General features: G+C 39.7%; 2 protein-coding genes and 3 non-coding genes across 9 annotated transcripts in view; all 5 read right to left on the reverse strand.

Moving 5' to 3' along the window:
- Positions 1-8: 8 nt before the first annotated feature.
- zgc:114188 (40S ribosomal protein S17-like) lies at positions 9-9,351 on the reverse strand. Its single transcript, XM_053640889.1, has 5 exons — positions 9,296-9,351; positions 8,393-8,544; positions 6,490-6,595; positions 2,978-3,043; positions 9-129 (listed from the first exon to the last, which is right to left on the reverse strand). The coding sequence occupies exons 1-5, from the start codon at positions 9,296-9,298 to the stop codon at positions 52-54; spliced, it is 405 nt and encodes a 134-aa protein (XP_053496864.1). The 5' UTR covers positions 9,299-9,351; the 3' UTR covers positions 9-51.
- LOC128618814 (small nucleolar RNA SNORA71) lies at positions 2,808-2,933 on the reverse strand. The gene has a single exon (XR_008387833.1). It is a non-coding gene; the product is annotated as a small nucleolar RNA SNORA71 (small nucleolar RNA).
- On the reverse strand, positions 3,334-3,460 carry LOC128618813 (small nucleolar RNA SNORA71). The gene has a single exon (XR_008387832.1). It is a non-coding gene; the product is annotated as a small nucleolar RNA SNORA71 (small nucleolar RNA).
- Positions 8,226-8,348, reverse strand: LOC128618815 (small nucleolar RNA SNORA71). Its single transcript, XR_008387834.1, has one exon. It is a non-coding gene; the product is annotated as a small nucleolar RNA SNORA71 (small nucleolar RNA).
- A 3,126-nt stretch (positions 9,352-12,477) lies between the features above and the next one.
- Positions 12,478-27,586, reverse strand: part of LOC128618068 (casein kinase I) — a 34,161-nt gene continuing 19,052 nt past the window's right edge. The window contains exons 5-14 of one of the 5 annotated variants that reach the window (XM_053641453.1): positions 23,585-23,736; positions 22,921-23,155; positions 22,689-22,774; positions 22,483-22,567; positions 21,262-21,410; positions 20,951-21,058; positions 19,359-19,469; positions 15,607-15,713; positions 15,315-15,338; positions 12,478-14,834 (exon numbers count right to left, since the gene is read on the reverse strand). In XM_053641453.1, the coding sequence (XP_053497428.1) occupies positions 14,780-14,834; positions 15,315-15,338; positions 15,607-15,713; positions 19,359-19,469; positions 20,951-21,058; positions 21,262-21,410; positions 22,483-22,567; positions 22,689-22,774; positions 22,921-23,155; positions 23,585-23,736 (1,112 nt within the window). In that variant the 3' untranslated portion in view covers positions 12,478-14,779. The other 4 variants (XM_053641454.1, XM_053641455.1, XM_053641451.1 and 1 more) reach the window with 4 other exon arrangements.

Here is a 27,586-nt window from a genome sequence, read left to right on the forward strand (position 1 = left end):
ACTCAAGGTCCTTGTTTTCCAAAGTTTTATTATGAGATATATTACAAACACCTAGACTCCTCGAGGAGTCTTGAAGTTCATGCCGACCGTTGGCTGGGTGACCTGCAGATTGGACAGACTGCCGAAGTCCTGTGAGGGGAACAGACGGAACAACAAGTTAAAACACTACAGCTGACAAAACAAAATGTGTACTTACATTATATTAGACAAATTCAAATGATTTTAAACATATATTCTAAATACTTTCTGTAAAAGAAAGGAATCAAAACATTCAAAGAAAACTTGAAATACGAATCAACGTGCGTGCCAAGTGTTTTTAACCATGCTCCATTTGAGCTAGTGCAAGTGTTTTTCTTTCTAAACAAATGAAATTACAACTCCAATAACCCTCAAGAGGCATCTGGTTTACTAACTATACCAAGTCAAAGACATGCTCTGTTTTTTAAAGAGCCAATCTGACAGCTATTTCCTGTGTGAAGCTGCTGTCAAGCTTGTGAAACATTTTCTCGTCACACACACAGTGGCATTACAGTAGGACAAAGTGAAGTGTACAGAAGCCTGTACGGGACATTAAAGGTTTTCTCGCACATAATGTAAGATATGCACAGCAAGGTTATGATAGTTTTAAAAATACTGCTAGTTTTTATTTCGGTTTGTATTTGGGTTTTCAATTCCTGTTTCGTTTGTTAGTTTTAATCTTTGTTTTATTCCTACCTATTAATTTGGCCATTAGCTCTCTGCTACTAAATCACTGCTGTGCCAAGGAGTTCAAATACACATCGTTCTGCCATCTACTGGTTATTTATGATTCGGAAACAGACAGACCTACCCCTATTCTTAAGTCAGACCACCCAGCATTTTATATACGAAAACCTATTTTAATAACAATAAATAAATAAAATGACAAAAACCTAAGTTTTATTCTCTGAAATTCTATAGTTTTCGTTCGTATTGCAAGTGAACGTTATAGTTGCAGTTTAGTTTTCGTTTATTTGGAAACTCGTGTTTTTATTTTAGTTAACGGAAATGTTCTCACTGATGGTTTGAGTTTTCGTTAACCTTGATGCACAGTTAAATTTAGTGTCTATTTTATTGTCGCTACAAAATGTTAATTTGAGGATTCGATAGCAATTACATGCTAGACCTAACAAGCGCCATTTTATATAGTGTACATCATACTACATCATATGTATGTACATGATACTATACATCATAATATGGCTGCTCGATTATGGCAAAAATCACCATTATTTGTCAATATTGAGATCACAATTATCACGACATACATTTATTACTTACACACAGTTAATGTAAAAATAAAAATGAATTAGATCACTATGCCTCTACATGTACATTCTTTACTTACTCGAGCTATGAATAGCTGCTTACATTTGTTTATGCTTTTGCATGAAATTTCTGCGCTTTTTTTTCATCTCTTACTGTACTCTTTTATAAGATAGCGGAGCAGGTCATGTGATGCATTTTGGCGAATCGCATCGCAGGAAATGAACTTTAAACGTCCTTAGCCAGTGAAATTCTGTCTTGTGGTTTAGATCAGCCTGTAGTTTCTCACTATTAGCGAGCTCTAGAAAAGTAGTGAGCGTATTTAGACCAGCTCTCATGACGCTGGAGGAAATGAGCTTTCCAAGGATAGCAAATGTTATTTCTTTTTTATCCACATCGGACTCCTCGAAACCAAATCGTTTCCGAACAGCTGAAATGGTTTTCTATTTCTTGTAAACCAAATTGTCTCTTTCTGCCATCTTGGCTCAAGCTGAACTAAAAATGCCACAGTCTGGCGGGGAGCGAGTCTGGCCTTTTAGGGAGGGGCGAAAGCGCACTGCTGTGAAGAAAAATGGTGCACGGTTTTTAAAAAGAAAACGAGAACATCGCATAAACGAACGTGGCACAATAATCGTTTTATCTCCATTATTTTGTTTTCATAATTGTCGGAGGCCGTAATCGAAATTTCAATTAATCGCACGACCCTACATCAAGCATACAACTCGTATAATTTAATCTCGTTTGCGTTGAATGAGCCTGCTTATGAGCAGGTTTGAGCTTATGGACTTTTTTTCGTTTGTCTTTGTAACAAGACAGACGACGACTCTGAAGAACAGACAAACCAGAAACGTGTCCAATCAACAATCCAATCCAGCTACATCAGTAATTACATATGAAGAACAGAGATGAGTTCGGCCAAAGAGGAAACGTACCCCTCATGTCAAATGTGGTCCATCAGCCAATACATGTTTGATTCAGATATAAATTGAAGCTACAAGGCTACTATTGCGAGGGGATTCGGTCATTGGTTTAGGCAGCAAATAATACAGCCATTCGACTTGTACCATTTTAAATGTGGAGCCACATTGTTTGGATAACTAATACAATTTGTTTGTATTTAATATACATCTCAAATAGGAACCTCATCGTCCAAATTGTCTAATATTTCAAACCTTTTACAGCAGCCATGAGTGAGTCAATAATAAACATGACTCCTTTATATTTATGAAAAAACAAACAAACAAAAAACCACCCCCACGTCTGATACGAAGCTGTGTGCCGAGGAGTCCGGCTTCCGAATGGCTGCTACTATGCTTGCCCGTTTAGTAGATAAATAGATAACATCGTCAGAAAAACACAAGTCGGTCATTGAGGAGTCCGAACGTGATATGACATGAGGAGAGGACTGACGATGTGTAAAACAAGGAGGGAAAAGTGTCAAACAATTCTTTTGAAAATGTTGGCTGCGTTATTTACGGTCAATCAAGCTGCAAATGGTTACGTAATGCTGTGTGTAGGGTATTTGTGTGAAAGATACAGGGTTTGGCAAGAACACGTTGTCTAGCAAACACGGGAAAGACTTTCTGTTTTCTCTCCCTGTAGTATCAATGACCTGGCAACCAGACACCACGGTCACTTTCGATACAGGGACCTGCTGTACACACTTCCTTCCATAACCTGAAATTAAACGTACCAGAAGCTTGAGCATCTCCTTGGTGTCAGGGTCCACCTCAATGATCTCCTGGTCCAGAGCAGAAACCTGTAGAGACAAACAGCATTTAGTGAACCGTGAAGGCTAAATGTGAAAATATCCATCATGGACACGGTCTGAATGGTACACACAAGCCTTAATGCTCTAAACCGGTTCTCTATCCTGCTCTTGGAGAACCATGGACCTGCACATTTGAGTCTTCTCCATCTTCTAACTCATCCAGTTCTAACTAGTTCAGGCTTGCTGATGAGCTGAATCAGGTAAGTTGGCAGCAGGGAAAGCAATTGTGCAGGGCATCAGTACTCCAGGACCCTGGACTGAGAAACACCAGTCTAATGTGTGTGAAAGATACAGGGTCTGACAGGAACAAAGCAATCCTGCAAACACGGGAAAGACTTTCAGGTTTCTTTTCCTGTATTATCAATGACCTGGCAACCAGAGACCACAGTCACTTTCGATACAGGGTCAGAGTTGGAGCCAAACTATAACACAAAGAGCTGAAATGCAATTTTAATCTGGGATTAACTGCTCTATCTAAACACCTGTTCTGTTGTGAGCGGATTTATCGACCTCCTCAACCAAAATGAGACGTTTCAACTAGTAATGTTGAATGGAATCACCATTCGTGTATCCGGCATGCCCTACGTCCACAAGTAACAAAATTAATGCCCAAATACAACGATAATACATTTTCGATAACGTTCACATTTTCAAGTCTTAATTGACGATGGACACAAATTCAGGCATCTCAGAACTGCAGATAAAGTCCATTTTACACCAGAAGTGGCACCGCACAAGCAGCACATCACAGAAACTGCACTCATGAGGAAAACATTCATTTTCATTCACTGGTTTAGTAAATATAACGAGCAGTTGTATGTGCTGAACATTATTATTCACATACATAATATGCGATTACATTCTGTTCATCCAATGAGATTTTCATTGAACTCAGTGGTAGTTTGAATTGTAAGTATTTGAAGAAACATTGATTATACTGTTTACGTCTGTTAAACACCAACACCTGTATCGCCACTGACAAGAGGACAGATTTATTGCAGTGAAAAATCCAATTAAACTCCACTAAAATCACATTCAAAACAAGTTCTCCCACTCTTATAAGGCTTAAGTGAATATCAGTTCTCTGACAATTAAGGATATCTGAATAATAGAAATTAGGCTGAAGATACAGCCATCTTCAACTAAAAATTTTTTATTTATGACATACTACACCTAAAAATGTAAAAAAATAAATAAAATTACATTTAAAAAAAAAAGAAAGAAAGAGGCACTAGGTAGAGCTGAAAAAAAATTAATGCATGTGCAAATGTGTTGCATTTGCACAGAGCAAACTGGGTCAAGATACAGATCTCACTGAGTGCATCGGTGATGTATGGTGCAGGAGAGCACAGGAAGTGGTTAAACAGACAAACCAACGGACAAAAATGGACTTTCATATTTTGGATTACTAAATAAATAGACAAATCAATAAGTAAAGCAGTCACCAAATTTAACGTTTATACGTTGAAGCTCCAGCACAAACAGCAGGATTTTTATTGATATATAATAGGGATTTTGAGACTAGGGGTGAAAACATACTAATAATCAGGGCCCTGCTTTTGAAGCAGCGTACATGACAAATGGACCAAAAAAATTAAAAAATTGCACATTACTGCAGCCAAAGTAATTATAGGCAGACATGTCCACTCGGTGGCCATCTTAAGTTATTATTCTTTCCAGTCATACGTGACCAGGCTAAAGGGGAAAGACCTTTAAATGCTATTAACTAATCATTAAATTAAAAAAGTATAAATTGTCAATTATTTCTGGTGTTTTGCCCAAGCTATGAGGTCCAATAACCTTTTTAATGCACACACAGAGACAGAGACAGAGAGAGAGAGAGAGAGAGAGAGAGAGAGAGAGAGAGAGAGAGAGAGCGAGAGAGATCTAACCCATTAGTTAACCCACCAGGCAAGTGAAAGCTCCAATGCACACGCCTGCTCACTCATGTTTCAGTTGCCTGGAAACCCAGGAGAAGTCCGAAATAATTTAAACCACACACCTCTTCCCCACCCCATTATGATTTAGTTGTCTAGTCAAACGCATCAATAGAGACTAACCCCAACAACTATAGTCTGGAGATTAGTAGTTTGGATCCCAGGAGTGCTACAGACAAAAGCAGTCAGGAGTCCAAGAGCTCAAAATGGCCATGCTCTCTGGGTGGGAGATGCAATATTCTCACCCCCCCCATAGGGACACTAGCCAGTCATGTGTTTCTGTGAGGGGGCACTTGAGTGTTTTCATCAGAGTGTGTTACGCTGCCGTGTAACACAGCATGCGCACTGGATCAAAAAGATGCAGTTGGTTGGCTTCATGGGTCTCGGAGTCTTCACCCTCCCCGAGGCTGGTGGGTGGGTGGGAAATGGCGGGTGACCAAAACAGGAGAAAGGGGTTCAAATAAAATGTAAAAAAAATTAAACATAGTAAAAAAAAGATTTTGGGGCTTTTTTTTTCCTCCTACTGAACTATGCAAGCCATTTGGAATGTTTGCAGTTTCCCTTGAAAACTACAGAGGCATTTTACTGAACTTAATCTGTAAAGGATCAATATTGGATAATAACATGTTTCTACATCAGAGTCTAAACTGAAGCCAGTGTATATTATTCGGCCTATTCTGATGTCACAAACATTTCTATGCTAACCCTCAATTAATCCATATTTACACTATTTGGCTTGATCTCTCAGGTAGGATTCCAGTCAAAACCAAGCCAAGCACGAGATACCTTAAATCCACACGTGTGAGATGTGATGTGTTAATCTGAGAATATGACTAGTACAAGTTTGACTCCCATTATGGGATTTCCTGAAACATAAGCGCCGCACTGAGAATTACACGTGCTTCGACCACTTGTTTTTGAACCTGTGAACCGTCTCATTGCCTGAAATCTCTGCTGCAACAGCCAGCATTTTTCTCTCGCATTACACAATGCACGCTGGACCTAACGCGATGCTGTACATCACAGGTGCAGAGAGAAACTAAGCCCTAAAGCTCCTGGACATCCTGATAAAGGACATGCCACGATATCAAACAGATTAACAGGTCCAGACTTGGGAGCAGATGAAAGACCCCTGGTTACACTTGGTTATCAGGATTATATCTGAACAGGGATTATCTAAATAAAAATGAAAGAGTAAATCAATGTGTCTCTGAATGTCGAGGTCTGTGCCTTTAAAAACACAGACAAGTGGCACAAAAATCATGATTCCTGATGCTGCAATGATCTTAGTCATAAAGAAAATGAACACTGGAAATCTGTTCTACTACAATAGCTAATTTGCATCTTCACATGCAATACAGCAAAGCGTTTTCAGTCACAGAGATACGTTTAAGCATCTGGTTTGTATTCTTATCAAAATGTGATCCAGATACAAGGCGCATGAAACAAGCAGGTGTAAACAGGGTGTATAAATGCTCCAGCAGAGCTAAAACGTACCTCTGGGACATAGTTGTCCCTCCTCTCACGCTCCTCCTCCTGCAGCTTGATGGAGATGCCTCTGACTGGCCCTCTCTGGATGCGCTTCATCAGATGGGTCACATACCTTCAAAGCCACAAGACAACACCTTATTTCATCATGCTTTATCATCAACAGCACCAACTCTTACAACCGCGTCGGATGGATGACAACTGTGTGATTTAGACGTGAACTTTGTATAATGCTAAACCGACAGCTTTGAGCTTTCCTTGGTACATTAGCCTTTCAGTAGGGTCGTACAATTAATCAAATTTTCAATTTCAATTATGGTCTTCGACAATTATGAAAAAATAAGAGATAAAACAATTATTGTGCCGCATACTACATATTCAAAATAATCATGATTATGATTTTTGCCATAAGCGAGCAGCTCTACCTTATAGATGCGGTGCTCAACATCTAGTCTTGACTGACTGTCTGAAACAAGGGGGAAAACTGTCTAATTCTTCCTTTCAAAACGGCTTGAAGTGTTTATGGTTAGTCAAACTGGAAACAGTCGGAAAGCCCGGATTCAGAACATAATTTAGATCAGCAGTTCTCACTGTGGGGATCATGAAACTGAGTGATGGAGACTAGCTTTTAGTTGTTTTTTTTTTTAAACTCCAACAGTCGTGGAAATCACAACCCATTTTGAGCTTTATAGCTAGACTGACTGGTCACATGAATCAAATAGGTTTAATTCAGACAAACTGGGCCTGGTGAGAAAAGTTCAGGAATAAAAAGCTCCATGCCTCTAAGAAATAGGGAAAATATTTGATATGCTGACAAATTTCCACGGGAAAAAAAAAAAAAGTTAAGGTGGGACATATTGAGCAGCTCCCACCCTTTTAAATAGCCAATAGCGTTTTACTCGACAGTATCATGGACGTGAGCCCGAGCAATGAAGTGTACAACTTCAAGCCGTTTCCTTCTTAACCAACTAATAGACTGAATAAAACATGCGGTCACACATATTTACGACCCTTGCTTGCTGACATGATTTCTCTGGCTTAACGACGGCTATTCGGCGAGGTGATTTCGGCTGCGTTCAGGTCATGGCGGAACTACAATAATTACTACACGACAACTCTGACGCTCTACGCGGAGCCGTGAAGCTGTCTACTCGGACACGGAATCATGCGACGGTTATCCAACTCTGTGCTAGCTATGTGAAACTGTATCGTATGCCATTTGTTTATTTTCAGATTAATCTAGCAGCATTAAGACAATAATAATCAATTATATGAATTATTATGAAATAACTACATTTTGAATGTTTCCACATGACATCACAACGGTCAGGTGGTACAAGTCGGAGCTCTTAGAAAATTCCTAGATTGGGAAAAAAAAAGTAGTTACGAGTTAATTAAGAGTCCTACGAGGAAGTGAATTTTTTTTTTTTGTAAGTCGTGATCTCGTAATTACGGTATGGCACTAAATGCAAATTTTTATAATGTTCAGGTTCTAAAGAGCATTTGATTGGACAGAAAATCTGGTGAAAACCTGAAGTGCAGAATGACGTCATCAAAACTGTTGATTGGGATCGGTGGTAGAGGGAGAGACAAAAAATTATCCGCGTATATCTTCTAGACGCAAATTTTGTCATTGTTTTGGAGCACACTAGCTTACAGATAACTTTAAGGAGAACATGTTCATACTAAATGCTACAAAACTGCAATAACCAAAATTAGAACTCCTCCACCTCCTCATGAAGTAGTGTGTGAAAGATACAGGGTTTGGCAAGAACACGTCTAGCAAACACGGGAAAGACTTTCGGTTTTCTCTCCCTGTGGTATCAATGACCTGGCAACCAGACACCACGGTCACTTTCGATACAGGGGACCCGCTGTACAGCGACACTCGTCACTCCAGTCAGTCTCTTACCCAGCGATCTTGTTGCGGAGCTTCTTGCTGGGGATGATGGCGATCTCCTCGCACACACGCTTGTTGGTGTGGAAGTCATTGCCCAGGCGGGTGTAGTACTTCTCGATGATGACCCGAGCGGCCTTCTTCACCGTCTTTGTCCTGACACGGCCCTGTGTACAGAAGATTAAAAAACATCCGTCAGAAATACACAAGCCTATCGCAGGATATACACAAGAACTTCAAAACCCCCCAAACTAATCAAAACATCCAACATCTTTTCTACAAAAGCCTTCTGTTGATCATAATCCAGATAACAATCTAAACTAAGTCTTCAGCCTTTTGGTGTTTACTGTCAGATACATATAAACGTGCTAGAGCCACTTGGAGTGACAGAACAGATTAGGTGTAGCATCTGAAGGCAGTGACAATCCTAAACAAGTGCATTTGAAGGAATTTATCTGATAAATGCACCAGCATTAACAATGAAGAGTCTCTAATAGAAATATAGCATCTATTTGCTAGCTAGGTGTTAGCTAATACAGCCTCTGGTTATTTTCCAGCTTCCTGTTAAGATTGTTTTTTTTATCGAAAAAATACTAAAAATACACGATTCACGCACTATAAACAGCAAATAATATACCTATTAATTAATAAAAATGATAGCCATTACAGACTGTAACCTATTTCTCCTCCAACGTTAGCCAGCAGGACGCTAACCGAGACGTCTTCTTGCGTCCAGACTTTGCCGAATATTTAATAATTTTTTCCCCCCCAAAATAAAGCCTACATGCGTTGAATATTCACACATCCAAAGTCCTAAACACTTCTACTAAACGATTAACTGTTTAACGGTGTGCCACAGTGTGTATAAAATGAGGATTGAAGCAGATTTTATCGCCACGGAAAATGCCAGGTACCCACCATGTTGGATCAGGTTAGCCGAAGAGAGCCTGAAAGAGCTCCACCGGAAGTTTAAAGCACAGACCGGAAACACTATCAGGGACGTGCTGCCACCTTCTGACACGGAGAAAGTGCTGAAGAAATTCTCACATTTTGAATTCCGAGGAGTCTATTAGTTTTTAGCCCTTTTGTCATGTCTACTACATACTAAGAAAAGGGGTTCTTCGAGGATTGAAAGATTACAGGGTTGTGTTCCCTCTCCCTGTGACATGTTCTCTATTTACCACTCATTTACTCACGATTAAGAACACCTGTACATTCATGCAGTTATCCAATCAACCAATCATTTGGCAGTAGTGCAATACATAAGATAATAGCAGATACAGGTCAAGAGCTTCAGTTAATGTTCACATCAAACATCAGAATAAAGCAACAATGTGATCTCATCGACTACGTTTACATGCATGTCAAATTCAGTTTAAGGTCTATATTCGGGTTTAAACCGTATTCCAAATACGACGTTTATATGCGTACAGGCATCGAAATATTACTGTATACATGGTTGTTGTAAGTATACCTGAGTTGCCATTCCTAAATACCTAGATTACAGCTAAGCATCTGTTCACACTCACACACACACACACACACACACACACACACACACACACACACAAGAGCATGTGTATATATCTCCTTTCAGTGGATTTTCTGAATAAGGTGTTTTTTTGCATGCAACATATTTCTGTTGGCAAATTCCAGGGGTGGGAATCTGAATTTGAGGAATCAGAATATTGTCTTAATCTGAATCGGGTGATCCGACTGTGGCGTTTACACGACTCGGTACTAATTCGATTATTGACAAACTCTGATTAATATCGTAATATTGATGTGCATGTAAACATAGGAAATCCACTGAAAGGAGATGCTCAGTTTGCGCATGTTCGGTTTGCAAGGAATTGTGGGTGCTAACAGATGCTTAGCTGTAAGCTAGGTATTTAGGAATGGCAGCTCAGGCATACTTACTGTACAGCAACCATGTATACAGGAATATTCTGATGCCTGTACGCATATGAACGTCGAATACTGAATATGGCTGAAACTCGAATATTGACCTTAAATGCAATATAATTTGCATGTAAACGTAGTCATTGACTTTGGCCATAGAATGGTTGCCAGTGCAAGTCGGTCAGGTTTGAGTATTTCAAAAACTGCTGATCTGGAATTTTCAAGCATGTTGGTCTCTTTACACAAAATAATACAATTAAAAACCAACCAACCAACCAAAAAACCAAAACAAAACAACATCCAGTAGGCATCAGTTCTTTGGGCAAAAACAGCTTGTTGATGAGAGAGGTCAGAGAAGAATGGCCAGACTGGTTCAAGCTGACAGAATGGATACAGTATCTCAAATATAACCACGCTTTACAACCGTTGTGAGCAGAAAAGCGTCTTAGAATGGACAACACGTTGAACCTTTAAGCATATGGGCTACAACAGCAGAAAAACACAATGGCTTCCACCCCTGTCACTCAAGAACAGAAATCTGAGGCTACAGTGGGGACCGAAACTGGACGTTTGAAAATTGGATCAAGACAGTTTTCTAGAACAAAAGAAACACTTTTATATCACGTGTGAACGACTGTTTTAATATAATGCAGTTTTTTAAGCAGCAAAGTTAAATTCATCTGACTCTCAAATACAAAAAGACTCAGACACGGAGTGAAGGGTAAGAGAGAGATCTTTTTTTTATTATTATTATTATTTTACATTAAAAAAAGGGTCCAAACTTGAGCTACCCCTCTGGGTTGAAGGAATAAAAAGTGTTTATCTGTGCCTCTAAACAATGGCCATTACACAGAGAGGCTGCCTGTCTGTCCGAACACAAAAATGTGATCTCTAAATCTCAAAAACTAATGGATTCTTCACAACTGGAGCCCTTTAGCACAGTTAAGCATAAGGATAAAATTTGGAAATGACATTCAACATTGTAACACAATATTAATAATACATTTTAGGAGCCTGTTTTATCCAGACACACATTAAGCCCTGATACCACTGTACATGAACAACGCTTCTTGTTAGAAATCCTCATTAACAGCATTTAGTCCAAGACAAAGTCGAAATAGTGGGGGGAAATTGTCTGTGAAAATCATCATCATCCCTTAATGTTCAAGTTAACTTTCATGTATCTGTTTAGGCTTGCTTTATACAGGTCAAACAAGGGATAAAATAAAACCCAGCTCTGTAATAGACTTCATTTTCATCATGAGACCATCAAACAATTCAGTATTTTACATAATTTACAACCGGACAGGTTCTGACTGATCTCAATGTGGTATCATTAGTGGTTTCAGTTCCATCATATCTGTGGTTGGCATATTAAACAAGAGAATGTGCCTCTCTCTCAAGCTAAATCTGAAATAATCCATTTTTTAATCATGATACAATGATACATTTATCTCACTTTCCAGACTTGTGTCACTTGTTGTTTCATTAAAAAATGTTGTTTTTTTTTTGAATAAGGCATAATGTGTGTACAGGGAACCAGACCATATGGTTTAAGACTGTAGCTTTGAGGAAAGATGATTAATCGTAAGGAATGATCTCTTTAAACGTGCCGTCGTTTCTGTAGGGCATTCGTTTTGTACGTGAGCACAAGTGTACATTGCACTCAGGAATTAAAACAGCAAACGTAAACAAGTGTTAACTCGTTGACAAAACACAAATCATGATAGATGTGGATGGTGCTGGAACCAGTGGCACAGAAAGAAAAGACAGGTTGAAATACAAGTTTCCCAGAATGCCCCAGTGAACCAGTGTTTATATGACTCAAAGCAGATACTGACTTGGGGCACAAAGGCAAAGTTACAGTCACACTACTGTAATCCTTCTGCCCCACAAAAACTCAAATCAAATCTTAAATGTAAAGATAAAATGCTTCTATTAATAATAATATAAGCTAAAACAAATTCTGAGCATAACAGTGTATGATCAGTTTCAGTATCACCCATACATGACTAAAATAAACACACACAATGGAAATCTGGTCCTATGTCACCTAGTCTAAGATTGTTTATGAAGACGTCCAGCTAATACAATGATTTCAACACTGGTTCAGTCAATGTCCAAACAAAACAACTTAAGTCATAACTTAAACGATTATGCACAAATAATCATTAAACATATACTATACACACACACACACACACACACACACACACACACACACACACCTATATATATATATATATATATATCTTTTTTTTTTTTTTTTACCATATATGGCTAATTTAGGAGAAAAGCACAGATCCAGTCATTCACCCCACCAGGAGGTGCCGTGGAGACCTTAGTGTTCTCCGAATAAATGAAACAAAAATATTCACAAATATTCACAATCAATAAAATTACAAATAAAGTGACCACATACACTCATATGCACTGTAAATGCACAGAAAACACACAATCAAATTTCCCATTTGAGGCATGGTTCATTAAATACAAAATAAATGTTCATTTTGTTTAAAGGCAAAATCTGAGAAGTGTCCATCATTTAGGCCCCAATTATTAATCCATATTCAAAAACCAAAAACCAAACATAAAAAAAACAAACAAACAAAAAGCAAGCAGTTACAGTACAAAAGTTCTGCAATAGAATTAATGCTATAAACAGGCAGCTGTTAGTTAGATTACACATGAAGAAACATTCACCCAAACAAAAGCTAGCTTGAAGACTAAAGCAGAAATATAACGTAATAAAAAAATAAAAAAAAATAGATGTATTAATCCCGAAAACAATGTATTTAATAGAAAGGTTAATTTAGCTTTCTCTTAAACACTCAAGTATGTCAAGGTGCAAAGAACCTGAACACTGTTTACCCAATACCCAACATCTCTGTAGCATCGTGGGAATTAAGACAAATGCTCTTTACATCCAATAATGATTCAGTATAATTAGTTGCAGGTAAATCGCACATCAAGTTATGACAGGCTTGCAGTCCATCTCAGCATTAATATAGGTAGGATAGGAGCTAGTCTGAACCTATAAAAGTTATCGGTCTGATATTTTTACCCAGGTATAATAATGGTAATGATCTGACTAGTGTGTATGCAGCTCTGTACTCAAAGCATTACACAGTATCATCAGCAGGGGACATGAGAGAAGAGACCTGACAATGTGAAAGAACGACACCTTCCTTCTAAATGCACAAACCCACGTTACAGAAACCATAAATATACATAAACCTGCTATAAAATTTCAACTGTTGGCCTCATCTGTGGGGAAACAGTCTTCTATATCTTCCATAATTTGAAAATATATGAAAACACTAATAAGAAAGAAAAAAAAAATGGGGGAAAAACAGAAAATGGTAATGGAGAATTGTAACCTTTAAGACTTTGGGAATGGGTATTGCACATTCAAAGCTGAAGGTTTCTATATAACTGCACATTGCAAATATGCTTTGCAAGCTGAAGCTAAAATGAGTGGTACTGATTTGGGCTTTCTCATTTACACCCCTGCTGTAAATGTATTAAGAGAAGCAATGGATTGGATCATGCAAACTACAATACGATTAAATACACAGTTCCATGAAATATGGCTTTTGGTTACCTAATCAAACATTTTACATGCCACAAATACCTTCAGGATAAATACGTCAATATATCGAGTAAATTTTTTTTTTCTCATTTAGATTTTGGTCTTCGGGGACAAAATCCTTCGCAAGCCAGTCATCTATGCAAAACCCCTTTAGAGATTCATACGCGTTTACATACTGACGTATGTATTGCACTTTTACATGCAATAATATTTGTCTTCAGTGTAACACATTCTTTTCATTGTGACTGTTATTGTGTTGTGGAGTTTTGAACTTTGCATTAAATGAGTTATTTTTGTGACGACACAGTGCTTATGTGTTTATGGGTGTAAGTAAGGCAGGATGCATACAGTAAATTGGCATTTATATTCAAACTGCACAGAATCTATCAAAGAAAACTGCAGCGAAGTGGAAGTAATCTGTGCTATTGAGTCGAGGTACCACCAGGCGATGAATTCCTCTCTGTCCAAAAGCATGGGGAAAATAGACAAAAGAAAAGAAAAGAAAACAAGAACAATAAACCGGCCAAGCACAAGAGCAAGAAATGTCCTTGAAATGGTTGAATATTTGGGAAAAGTTCAAATACAAATGTTCATAGCAAAATACAACCCTTCAGGAAGAAATGCAGCATGACTGTCCTCTACTAACTGGCTCCTCATAGGGACAGACATCCATAAAAACATTAAAATACATAAATAAAGAAGTATCAGGATGAAACGGCAAAATAAAAGAGTGCAAAGGGGAGACAGTCCTGTCCAGGTGCCTCTGGACTGTTAAGAAGCTTAACATTCTTGCAGGGCCACTGTATGTACTGTATGTATTGGCCTTGAAAATTTCCAGCTGTAAATGCGTCTCCATGGAAAGGCTCACATCAGCAGTGCAGTGAAAACAAGGAGAGGAATATTTTGGCTCATTTGTGCCTCGGGGAACTCTTCTTCCTTTTACGCTTGAAGAAGCAGCAGCACCTGGGGGGGGTGGGGGGTGGGGGGTGGGGGTAAGAGATCAAAACTATTATGAAAACTGTGTGTCAAGGTCACACCCCATATCTATTAAAATTTACAAGAAAATACATTAGTGGGTTTGTGAAGGTCGTCACATCAACCACACAAAGTAAAACTCACAAAAAAACAACAAAACAAAAAAAAAAAAACAAAGCACAAGACGACAACATGGCCGTTAGAAAGACATGCTGCTGAGAAAGACACATGACATTGTGTCAGACGACTTCTGGGCTGCTGCCTCTAGAACACCTAATATGGAAATGTTAACTCAAGACCAAATAATAATCAATACTGTTAAAATTATCTATTAAGAGACAAGACACCCTGTCCAGCCAGTTTGATAGTGCTGTATTATGTAAGGCATTAGCTCTCTAGGTCAGTATTAGCGTTCCCCCTGTGTGCCCGTCCCTGAATTGGGATGAGTACAGGGAAAGGGAGACTCACCACAAGTTGAGCATTTTCACGCAGCTACAGAAAGCGTAGAGAGAGAGATAGAGATTAATACTGTACACACAAACAGGCGAAGTGAAAATACATGCAACATATCGAGGGTGATAGGAAATGCAATACACATACAAGGCAATGATGTGGTACAAAAGAGAAATAGCAAGACCCTGCCAAATCAAGATGGGAAGACTGCGAGGACAAAAGCTTCACAGCAAGAAGGCAAGGAAAAGACGAAGCACAGATATAGTAGAGGAGGGAAAAATCAAACAAACAAACAAAAACAACGCACTTGGCCTCATCCACCACGTCCACTTCTGCCTGCGTTGTTATTGGTGCATTGGAATGAGCTACCAGAGGGTCCTCTGCATTCAGCTCCCCGTTGGTTAAGCTGATCACCTGCAACACAGATTTTGTCCAATCAAAAAGAAGCTTGTGTGTGTGTATATGAAGGAAATTTTTAAAGCCTATGTCAGCTTCACAAAGCCTCTTGTGTAAATTTACCACCCACTGGAAAAGAAAGAACAATTGATCATTTGCTGCTCAAATGAAAATCCTTTTTTCTTAAATTTATATTTTGTATATTGTTATCATTTCCATTTTGTCCAATACAAGTGGTCCAGTACTTATAAAGTGTTCGGATTCCTTTAGGAAAAAAAAAAATCAATTCAATTCGAATTTATGTTGCACTTTTAAGGTTTTCATTTGACCCGTTCTCGTAATTAAAAATAAATAAATAACATTTTTTGGAATTTCTATTTTTCTGCAGATTTATTTTGCATGATTTGAATTGGGTGCAACTACATTCAGTCAAACAAAGTACCAGTCAGAATTTACCCTAACCACTGAACCTAGAAATTACTTGCCCTCTACAGATCTTTGTGCCTAAGTGACCATGAGTATAACTGCATCTAGTTAGAATTTTAGACATACTACTTTAGTGCCTCCAGAAATACATACAAAATACACCAACGCACCACGCAATGACTCATGAGTATAAAAATAAAAGCAATGTGGAAGCTCTTCAGCATCACTAGCACTGTTCACACGTTGTTTACATTGCCAGGGAGATGCTGCTGTCAATCAGTATGCTCGCTCACGCATCCATTTTTGTAGATTTTGACTATAATTAAATTATAGTTAGAGATATACATACGTAGTTAAACCTATGTCGACACCTGACCATCACACCCATGTGTGGATCTTCCTCAAACTGTTGCCACAATTGTGTAGAATGTCTTTGTATGTTGTAGCATTACAATTTCTCTTCACTGGAACTAAGAGGCCCAAACATGTTCCAGCATGACGATGTCCCTGTGCACAAAGCGAGGTCCATGAAGACATGGTTTGCCAAGGTTGAAGTGTCCTTCACATATCCCTGACCTCAACCCCACTGAACACCTTTTGACTAAACTGGAACACTGACTGCACTCCAGACCTCCTCAATCAACACCAGGGCCTGAACACACTAATGCTCTTGTGGCTGAATGGACAAATCCCCCAGCCATGCACCAAAATCTAGTGGAAAGCCTTCCCAGAAGAGTGGAAGTTATTATAAAAGCAAAGGGGGACTAAATCTGGAATGGGATTGTCAACAAGCACATATGGGTGTGATGGTCAGGTCAGGTCATCTTTTGGCCATATAGTGTACAGTGAGGGAAAGAAGTATTTGATCCCCTGCTGATTTTGTACGTTTGCCCACTGACAAAGAAATGATCAGTCTATAATTTTAATGGTAGGTTTATTTGAACAGTGAGAGACAGAATAACAACAAAAAAAATCCAGAAAAACGCATGTCAAAAATGTTATAAATTGATTTGCATTTTAATGAGGGAAATAAATATTTGACCCCCTCTCAATCAGAAAGATTTCTGGCTCCCAGGTGTCTTTTATACAGGTAACGAGCTGAGATTAGGAGCACACTCTTAAAGGGAGTGCTCCTAATCTCAGCTTGTTACCTGTATAAAAGACACCTGTCCACAGAAGCAATCAATCAGATTCCAAACTCTCCACCATGGCCAAGACCAAAGAGCTCTCCAAGGATGTCAGGGACAAGATTGTAGACCTACACAAGTCTGGAATGGGCTACAAGACCATTGCCAAGCAGCTTGGTGAGAAGGTGACAACAGTTGGTGCGATTATTCGCAAATGGAAGAAACACAAAAGAACTGTCAATCTCCCTCGGCCTGGGGCTCCATGCAAGATCTCACCTCGTGGAGTTGCAATGATCATGAGAACAGTGAGGAATCAGCCCAGAACTACACGGGAGGATCTTGTCAATGATCTCAAGGCAGCTGGGACCATAGTCACCAAGAAAACAATTGGTAACACACTATGCCGTGAAGGACTGAAATCCTGCAGCGCCTGCAAGGTCCCCCTGCTCAAGAAAGCACATATACATGCCTGTCTGAAGTTTGCCAATGAACATCGGAATGATTCAGAGGAAACTGGGTGAAAGTGTTGTGGTCAGATAAGACCAAAATGGAGCTCTTTGGCATCAACTCAACTCGCTGTGTTTGGAGGAGGAATGCTGCCTATGACCCCAAGAACACCATCCCCACCATCAAACATGGAGGTGGAAACATTATGCTTTGGGGGTGTTTTTCTGCTAAGGGGACAGGACAACTTCACCGCATCAAAGGGACAATGGACGGGGCCATGTACCGTCAAATCTTGGGTGAGAACCTCCTTCCCTCAGCCAGGGCATTGAAAATGGGTCGTGGATGGGTATTCCAGCATGACAATGACCCAAAACACATGGCCAAGGCAACAAAGGAGTGGCTCAAGAAGAAGCACATTAAGGTCCTGGAGTGGCCTAGCCAGTCTCCAGACCTTAATCCCATAGAAAATCTGTGGAGGGAGCTGAAGGTTCGAGTTGCCAAACGTGAGCCTCGAAACCTTAATGACTTGGAGAAGATCTGCAAAGAGGAGTGGGACAAAGTCCCTCCTGAGATGTGTGCAAACCTGGTGGCCAACTACAAGGAACGTCTGACCTCTGTGATTGCCAAAAAGGGTTTTGCCACCAAGTACTAAGTCATGTTTTGCAGAGGGGTCAAATACATATTTCCCTCATTAAAATGCAAATCAATTTATAACATTTTTGACATGCGTTTTTCTGGATTTTCTTGTTGTTATTCTGTCTCTCACTGTTCAAATAAATTTACCATTAAAATGATAGACTGATCATTTCTTTGTCAGTGGGCAAACGTACAAAATCAGCAGGAGATCAAATACTTTTTTCCCCCTCACTGTACATGTTTGGAATTTACCACTGATAACTGCATATTAAATAACAGATTATTCGTATCAAAACCAGACTGCCAGGGGCTTTAAAATTGCAGTAGCACTGTTACTCCTTGTTGTGGAGATCTTAGGAAGCGAGTATACATGAAACATATCATCAAATATAAACAAAAAGGTCAACAAAAAGGAAACTTGAAATATTCATAACGTTATCAGTTGAAAGTACTTCTGAACTCAGATAGCATGGTTGTTAAATGGTTAACTCCTTTTGAATGGCTGATTCCGATTATGTAGTTTGGGCAAATTAGCACTAAAATCTTTTGTGACAGGTTGTGAGGTCCCAAAATAGGCTCTATGGCTTTGAACCAATCGAGTCTGATATGCAAATTATTAGAGATGACACACTCAGATGTTTAGCAGTTAGCTAGCTAGTCACCTATTTGATATAACAGGATGAAAAAGACATAGTCAGTCATTGGTCCTTGTATTCTGTACCAGGGTAAAGGTGTAGAGATGTTAGTCATTCGTTTGGCCTTCATTACATATTCCACAATTATTATTCTACACAGATTATATTTAATGTTTTGAAAAGTAGATGTTCAACATATATTTGTGTACGCCATGCAAGTCCTCTCATGAGTAACGCTGTTGTACAGTCATGAGAAGTCTAACGAATGAGTCTACTGCTCAGCTACTTGCAAGGAAAAGGGGAAAAATGAAAAGAAAACAAGCAGCAATGCTTTAGCTCTGTGGTGTGGCAGAGACGAGGTGAGGGCCAGTGCGTGCGGATCCTCGCTTTACCTGTGCAGAGCCCCCATGCCGGTCAGAAGCCATATATGAGCTCAGGTAAGACAGGTTGGTGTGCCGATGAGGTTGCGTGTCCCATGCTCCCCTGTGCTCCGAGCTGACCGTCTGCCCCGCACAAAGCACCAAGACCACAACGAGGAAGGAGAAGGAGAAGGAGAGAGAGAGAGAGAGAGAGAGAGAGAGAGAGAGAGAGAGAGAGAGAGAGAGAGAGAGAGAGATGCAGGTGGCCATGCATTGCACATACATAGCACAAAACAAACAGACATGGAGGACAGCAGCAGGACAGAGAGGAGTTAGACATGTGAATGTGACGCAAGCAATGTGATAATGAGAGTGAAGAGCAAACACAGACACACACACACACACAGAAAAGCAGAAAGGTTAAAATAACTCTAACGGACTTGAAAAGAACAGAAAAGGCATAAGCTAGTGGCATGTGTCTGGACCGCCTGCAACTCAAGAGCTCAAAAGCACTTTCCAAATACGTATGAGTATGCAAGCAGCTAATATTCAGCATGATTCATCTCTCCTTTTCAGCCATTCCCTCAAGCCCCAAAAAAAATAAATAAGCACTGCTCCAGTAATGCTGTCCCTTAAAATCAGTCCACAACAACACATTACCCATCCATGTGCTCTTGTAGTGTTAGCATATTCCAAGGCCATAGCTGCTCTGCTGTACTGCAGGGGATTTTAAATGGGAGCCTTTGTCTGTTTGGACAGAACGTCCTCCCATTCGTGATATGCGTGAAGCCCATGGAGACAAGAGGATGGCTGCTGATAGTGATGAATGAACACAAGGCAAAAGCACATGGCTTCATTTGTCTCCTCACTCTTATTCTCTTGAATCACCACTATTGCTTTCTGAGTCTAGATGAAGGAACCATATCCAGAAAGCATTTTAGTAGTAATAAGGTCAGGAGAACTAATCCTAGAAGAGCAGTTTGAGATAGTTCATGAATGTAGGCCCAAGTACAGCACTTGGGTGATGGCTGTAGTTAAGGAGCAGTCAGAGATCAGCTAGAGCAGCGTCAGGACAGACGGAGTGTAGCACCACTCCAGCTCAGCCAATGGAGCCCAGGCAGCGCGGCAAATCAGGATGCAGCGGGGCCGCTGGAGGAAGGGGGTGGGGCTGGAGCTTTTCCAGGATGGAAATTAATTTAGCTCTCCAAGGCTATCTTCCTGATTCCACTGCTCTTTGTTTCACTCTCACATCAACTCTGCCTATACCTTCAATACATTGCATACCTAACATGGTGCTAAACAACCAAACTGGTCAGAAGAACATTTTCTCTTCAAAGTCTCTAATGATATAGATAGATTATTTATACACACACACACATACATACACACATATACATACATACATACATACATACATACATACATACATACATACATACATACATACATACATACATACATACATACATACACACATACATACATACACACATACATACATACACACATACATACATACACACATACATACATACACACATACATACATACACACACACACACACACACACACACACACATACATACACATACACATAAAAACATAAGCACTGATGCTGATGTACCTGGTTCCGCAGCGGCTGATGTTGTGAAGGTCTTTCTCTGTTGGCGTGGGATTCTCTAGTGATAGCAGAGGCTCCTGAATCCACATGAACTGACCCGACTGGTGTCGGCTAGGAGACAAAATGAAATTTAGGCCTGTTCAGAGAAGTTCACAAACTACAAAGTCACATAAGACCAGCTTCTGTCTAGAAATTCAACATCGAAGCCAACACTACCACTTTACTAACAAAAGCTGCCACTTTATTAACAAATGCAAAAGTAACCATAGATTACCAACTACTATTAGCGCCGAGCCTTTACAGGAAATACTCACAATCGGTCTGCCGACCCAGTCGTACGTGTAGTCGAATGTATATCCTTTCCTTTCAAATAGTTCAGTGAAGAGAGTCCTTAGATACTCATAATCTGGCTTCTCAAAGAAATCTAACCGCCGTACGTAGCGCAAATACGTAGCCATCTCCTCTACAGACATATAAAAAAAAAAAAAAGACATTGGAGTTGCGATCTGGCATTCAATACCAATATCATTATTAATAACTTTAATATCATATTTGTCTGACTATCATATCATACAATATTAATCCGACTGTCTCTAGGCAACCGCTGTATGACACCCATCGAAGAGTTTCATTATTAGGCCTGCTGAATACAATTTTTGATGATAAACACATAATTTTTGGTTATATTTTTACTGTTAAGCAGTAGTGATGTGTCGGTCATGAACGATTCGTTTATTTTGAACGAATCTTTAATATTACTCGGGAACAATATGTCTCAGAGAGTGATTCGTTCATTTTGTGTTGACTGCGTGTGTGCTGAAACATCCCCATAGGTTCTGAACAGGAAACAGAAACGATTAGCTCAGCTCTCGAGTCTTCGGGTTCGAGTCGTTCGTTCATCACGTCACAGCCCCAAATTCTGAATGCGGTGGGGCTGTGACGTGATGAACGAACAATTCGAACCCGAAGACTTGAGAGCTGAACTAACTGTTTCTGTTTCCAGGGAACAGACGAGACAAATGTGAAAAGAACGACTCGGATCGAGAGGTGAGGTAAACTAACAGACTCCACAGCATGAAGACCTAATGCTAAACAATTAATGAATCATTTCTGTTCCTCATAATTTGGCCTTGGCTTAATTAGCCTATAGTTTATTTTTTATTCCAAATGTGATCGTTTGCGTAAGTACTAGACGTGTTGGGGAATTTAACATGCAACATTTTAATTATATTCTGCTGAAATGAACGAAATGACTCGAAAAAAGATTCGTTCATTTTGCTGAACGAGATTCAAAGATCCGGGTCAGTAAAATGATCCGAACTTCCCATCACTATTAAGCAGTTAAGTTTACAGAATGTTGTTAGAATGTAAATCATTAACATAATAGCTCATATTACCCACTGGACACCAGGAGGCTATTCTTTTACGTAAAATGCAGTTAAATTTTGAACAGGCATGCGATCATTTATGTAAATGAGCTCCAAGTTTATCTTAACATTAAGCTTCAAATGACAGTGAGAGAGGTTCAGTCATACCTGGAAAGTTCTCACAGAGAACCTCAATGGGAGTGTTTCGCTTGGTGTCTCCAATTTTCTGATAACGTTCTTTCAACGTGTCTGCCTGTTGCACAGGAGAGAAAGTCATTCTCTCTTTATCCCAATGAGCTAGTGAAAAAAAACTGCTTGTTCAAGAAAGACGAGAAATAAAAGGTCAGGGAAATAATGCCACCGGTCACACTCACCTTCAGCCCCTGCCACGGCAGACTACCCCGCAAGAAGTACATAAACATGTGGCCGAGTGCTTCCAGGTCATCCCGCCGACTTTGCTCTTAAAAAAAAAACCCATCAAGCAAAGTACGTTTTTAATATATCAGCTGATCTCTTGCAGCTCAGTGAACCAAACTCATGGGTGGTATGTACTGTATAAAACCGCTCAGAGTAAAATGTCACATGTTTGGATGTGCCTGTGCGTACCTTTTCCTAAATGTGTGTTGATGGACATGTAACGTGCTGTGCCAGTCAGGCTCTTGTGTTCTCTGTAAGGAATGTGTTTTTTGGTCTCTGGGTCGATATATTCTTTTGCAAGACCAAAGTCAATGATGTGGATGATGTGCTCCTTTTTACTGCCCTGACGCCCAATTAGGAAATTCTCTGGCTTGACGTCCCGGTAGATGAGGTTTTTTGAGTGGACGTATTCCATCCGAGTTATCTGTACACACACACACACACACACACACACAAAACAATAAATCAGCCAACAATTTGAATTTGGACCATTTGAATTACCTAGCAACACTAGCGTAGAGGTTAAGCCAGTAAGCTTTTCGAGTTTAAACTTATTACAGGAAAAAACCTTGATCGTTACGATCATTATGAGCAGGTGCATAGACGAGTGACAGCAACATGCTCATTTTTTTTGTTTTCCCCTTCTTTAACACATCTGATTCAACTTGTCAGCTGATTAACAGACCCCTCACAAGAAGAGTCAGATGTGCCGGAAAACCACACACACAAAAAAGAGCCCACGGCTGGAATCGTGATCCACTCATGCAATCAGATATGTGGCATGTTATAAACCTCTCAAAGAACAGATCACAGACTTATGGCTTTTGGAGCCTTTAATGGAAGCTGTGCTTACCAGCTGAATTGCAATCATGAGGACCGTCTTCAAGGAGAATGTTCGGTCACACAGGTCAAACAAGTCCTCCAGACTGGGACCTAGCAGCTCCAGAACCATTGCATTATACTTCCCACATGGGCCAAAGTAGTACACCTGTGGCAACCCTTCCACTGAGAGAGCAAGAGAGCAAGTTAGTTAGCTTTTAATTACTAACATTTAGAAAAAAAAATATTATATATAAAAAATATTAAAGCCATTTGATGGCTAAATGAACACCTTGTGAAATAAAAACAATTGTGAAATTGTTTTAGGCTCTGTAACTTGTCGATTTCTATTAGGAAAGTTCTGCATAAAAGACAGTCCTCCCTGCCTTTCAATAATTCGGCACAGGAAGCTCATACAAGAACAGCAAAGCACACAAAGCAAACACTACAGTGGAGTTACTGATGCATCTTATTAAAGCAATGGCTGATGGTTGATGATGAGCCACATAGTCTGGATCCACTTTTGCTGACAACAGCTCACTTGACACAAATGCCTAACAAAATGAAGTGAAACTGGAAATTGGACAGGGCAAGATGAAACTTAAGAGGAAACTGGCTTTTCAGCTATGACACATAGGAAGAGACAAGCAAACTGATTTCTGAGCTTGCTTTGCTATTTCTGCTTGGTCATCTCAGAGAAATGACTCAACAGTGCTATCTGTCAGGGATCTGAATATTATAATATATTCCTTTTGTCAGGGAAAGAATACATACACAGAAAATTCAGTATGAATTTCACACTAATATTTAATTACATAATGACCAATATAACTACAAATTTACCCCAATTCAACAGACTGAATAAATTCCACTGTTCTCCTCCTTAAAATCAGCAACGTATGCACTAGATCTGATATCTTTGCATTTTCTTAAACAAATACTACCAGAAGTAGTAGTGAACGTTATTAGAAATAATAAACTGCCTTATCATTCGCTATGCACCTAATAAAAAAATGAAAAAAAATTGACCCATGTCAGCTGTAAAACTATAGATGACTATTGATAGCTATTGATCAACCACGCCGTTATCACCAAGATCCTAGAAAACATTGTAGCTCAGAAGCTGAGATCATACTTGCATAGGAATCACACACATTTCAGTCAGGGTTTAGGCCTAATCACAGTATTGAGTCAGCACTACTTAAAGTAGTAAATGACCTAATACTGACCTCAGTACTGATCAAAGTTGCTGCTCTTTGCTTGTATAATGTGCACCGATAAGCCATAACAATAAAACCACTGAGAGGTGAAGTGAATAACATTGACTCTCTCATTACAAAGGCAGCCGTCAAGGAGTGGGATATATTAGGCAGCAGGTGAACAGTCAGTTCTCAAAGTTGATGTGTTGGAAGCAGGAAAAATGGGAAAAGATCAGAGTGACTTTGTCAAGGGCCAAATTGAGATGGCTAGACAAGTGGGTCAGAGCATCTCCAAAATGGCAGGTCTTGTGGGGTGTTCCCGGTATGCAGTGGAAGGACAACTGGTGAACCGGTGACCGGGTCATGGGTGCCCAAGGCTAAGTGAAGAAGTGATGAAGCTACCGTAGCACAAATTGCTGAAAAAGTCAATGCTGGCTATGATAGAAAGTGGCAAGGTAATCCGACAGAGGAAGTGTGATGCTCTGGGGGATGATCTGCTGGGAAACCTTGCACTGGCATTCATGTGGATGTTACTTTGACACGTACCACCTACCTAAACAATGTTGCAGACCAAGTACACCCCTTCATGGCAACGGTACTCCCTAATGGCAGTGGCCTCATTCAGGAGGATAATGTGCTCTGCCACACTGCAAAAATTGTTCAGGAATGGTTTGACAAACATGACAAAAGAGTTCATGGTGTTGACTCGGCCTTCAAATTCCTCTGATCCCAATCCGATTGAACATGTGTTGGGATGTGCTGGACAAACAAATCCAATCCATGGAGGCCCCACCTCGCTTACAGGACTTAAAGGATTTGCTGCTAACGTCTTGGTACCAGATACCACAGCACATTTGGCTCGACGAGTCCAAGCTGTTTTGATGGGGGACATACACAAAAATGGGCAGGTGTTTTTAATGTTATGGTTAATTGGTGTATAATGCCCAGTCAGCGCTGTGCAAATCAAAATAATGTTATAGACAAATTAGAAAAAGTTGTACTGGTTAAAGAAATGCCTCTTACCTGTCTCAGATTTGACCAAGTATGAAATTGTTAATGGTATTAGCTTCCATTGCTATGCTGATGCACAGCTGTATGTTTCAACAAAACCAGATAACATGACAGAATGTGTAAAGGTCATTAAACACTGGGTGCTGAGTAACTTTCTACTACTTACAGTAATTCCAACAAGACAGAAGTACTTCTATTAGGAAGAAAGAAAGCTAGAATTAAGCTTTCCGATTATGTGGCAACTCTTAATGGTTTTTCATTTACATCATACGCAGCAGTAAAAAACCTTGTGTGATTATCGATGCAAGTCTCTCATGTCGATTATACGACTAGGATAGCATTTTTTTCCATCTCAGAAACATTTCCAAGAAATACAATGTCAACATGATGCAGAAAAACTACTTCAAGCATTTATTTCACCCAGACTTTAATGACAGGTTTATGGTTACATTTACTACTCCATGTATGTAGTACCAGGGTGGAGCCTCATATTCATTAGCTTTATTCATTAGTCATACATTAACTAAACGCAGCTCACAGCAGGACGCATGGCCTTTTTTTGCACAGGTTTTATTCACGTCTTACATGTCTAAGGGAATCAGGACTGATTGAAAGACTTGTCAAACCTGAAGTCAGTTGTGTGTTACGCACATTGAAAAAACATGCCAGGTGTGAACAAGTCTTTACTCTTAAATGCTGACACACTGTTTTACAATTCACCAACAACCAGTTCCACTGCCTGTATATCATTCCACTTCAGCATTAATCATGAGAAGAGTTTACTACATGAATCACAGCATCCAGCCTTTGGAGAAACACAACTAATCCCACACCAGGCTTGAATCACTCACTCAGCAACACCATGTTCAACATCTAACTGGAAAATGACTGACACTCATACCTAAAGCCAGTATTAAGCTGTATTAAAGATGATATTGATATTTGACGTCCACGTCCACATTAGTGATTTGGTTGGTGCATATGTGGAAGTATGACATAAGGGGTGTGAGAATTTACAAGTACAAGACCATTTAGATGATCCACTCATTCATGCAATGAAAGGGATATGGAAACTCTCTCCCATGAGGAAATCTGTCTCCCCTGAATATCAAGTAACTGTCTTTAGTGTATACAACCCAATACTTATAGATGTGTACGCATGGAAAAAGAGAGAAAGAGAGAGAGAATTTCTCAGCTACATACAGAAACACAGCCCACTCACTTCCCTCAAAACCACTGATCACGTATCTGCCATGACTCACTAAAGCAGTGGCACAAACATGGAGTGGTAGAGATTAGAAGAGTGGAGATACGGGTGAATAAACAGACAGGCAAAAGTCCTACACTGCTGGCAGGGGAATAATGTAGTTAGTCTCTCTCTCTCTCTCTCTCTCTTTCTCACTCTCTCATGTTCGTCCTCAGTGCCAGATGGCATGATAATTCCCTGGGTGTCCTGGCTCCACCCAACACACGTATACAGGGCTAATAAAATATTTAGCACATTTAGCAAGATAAGATATTGAGTTTCACCAGCATTTCAAATGACTTTTCAAAAGTATAGAATCTAGAGTATCATTCTTAATGTTCAGCACTTTGCAAAAACCTGATCATTATGGTATTCTGCAATTCATTAATGTTTCTAATGAAATCATAGATGTGTTTTATAATCATAGATCCTTTTATAATGCAAAAGAAAGAAAGCTACTTGAGTCTTCGCTGGAGATGGTGACTGCTGCACCATGTAGCGACGGTGTGTTCTACTCGGACTGGGGATAAGGAGGAGGAGGGCAAAATAAGTGGGGTCATCAAGAGGAGTACTTCTTGTC

The sequence above is a fragment of the Ictalurus furcatus genome, chromosome 14 (genome assembly GCF_023375685.1).
Source record: "Ictalurus furcatus strain D&B chromosome 14, Billie_1.0, whole genome shotgun sequence".
NCBI classification, from domain to species: domain Eukaryota; kingdom Metazoa; phylum Chordata; class Actinopteri; order Siluriformes; family Ictaluridae; genus Ictalurus; species Ictalurus furcatus.

Excerpts from the sequence above, each read along its gene's own strand:
- zgc:114188 (XM_053640889.1), bottom strand. Across the intron at positions 6,596-8,392 it reads CTCCGCAACAAGATCGCTGG|GTATGTGACCCATCTGATGA; the intron begins GTAAGAGACTGA and ends GTGGCTTTGAAG. Across the intron at positions 3,044-6,489 it reads GGGACAACTATGTCCCAGAG|GTTTCTGCTCTGGACCAGGA; the intron begins GTACGTTTTAGC and ends TTGTCTCTACAG.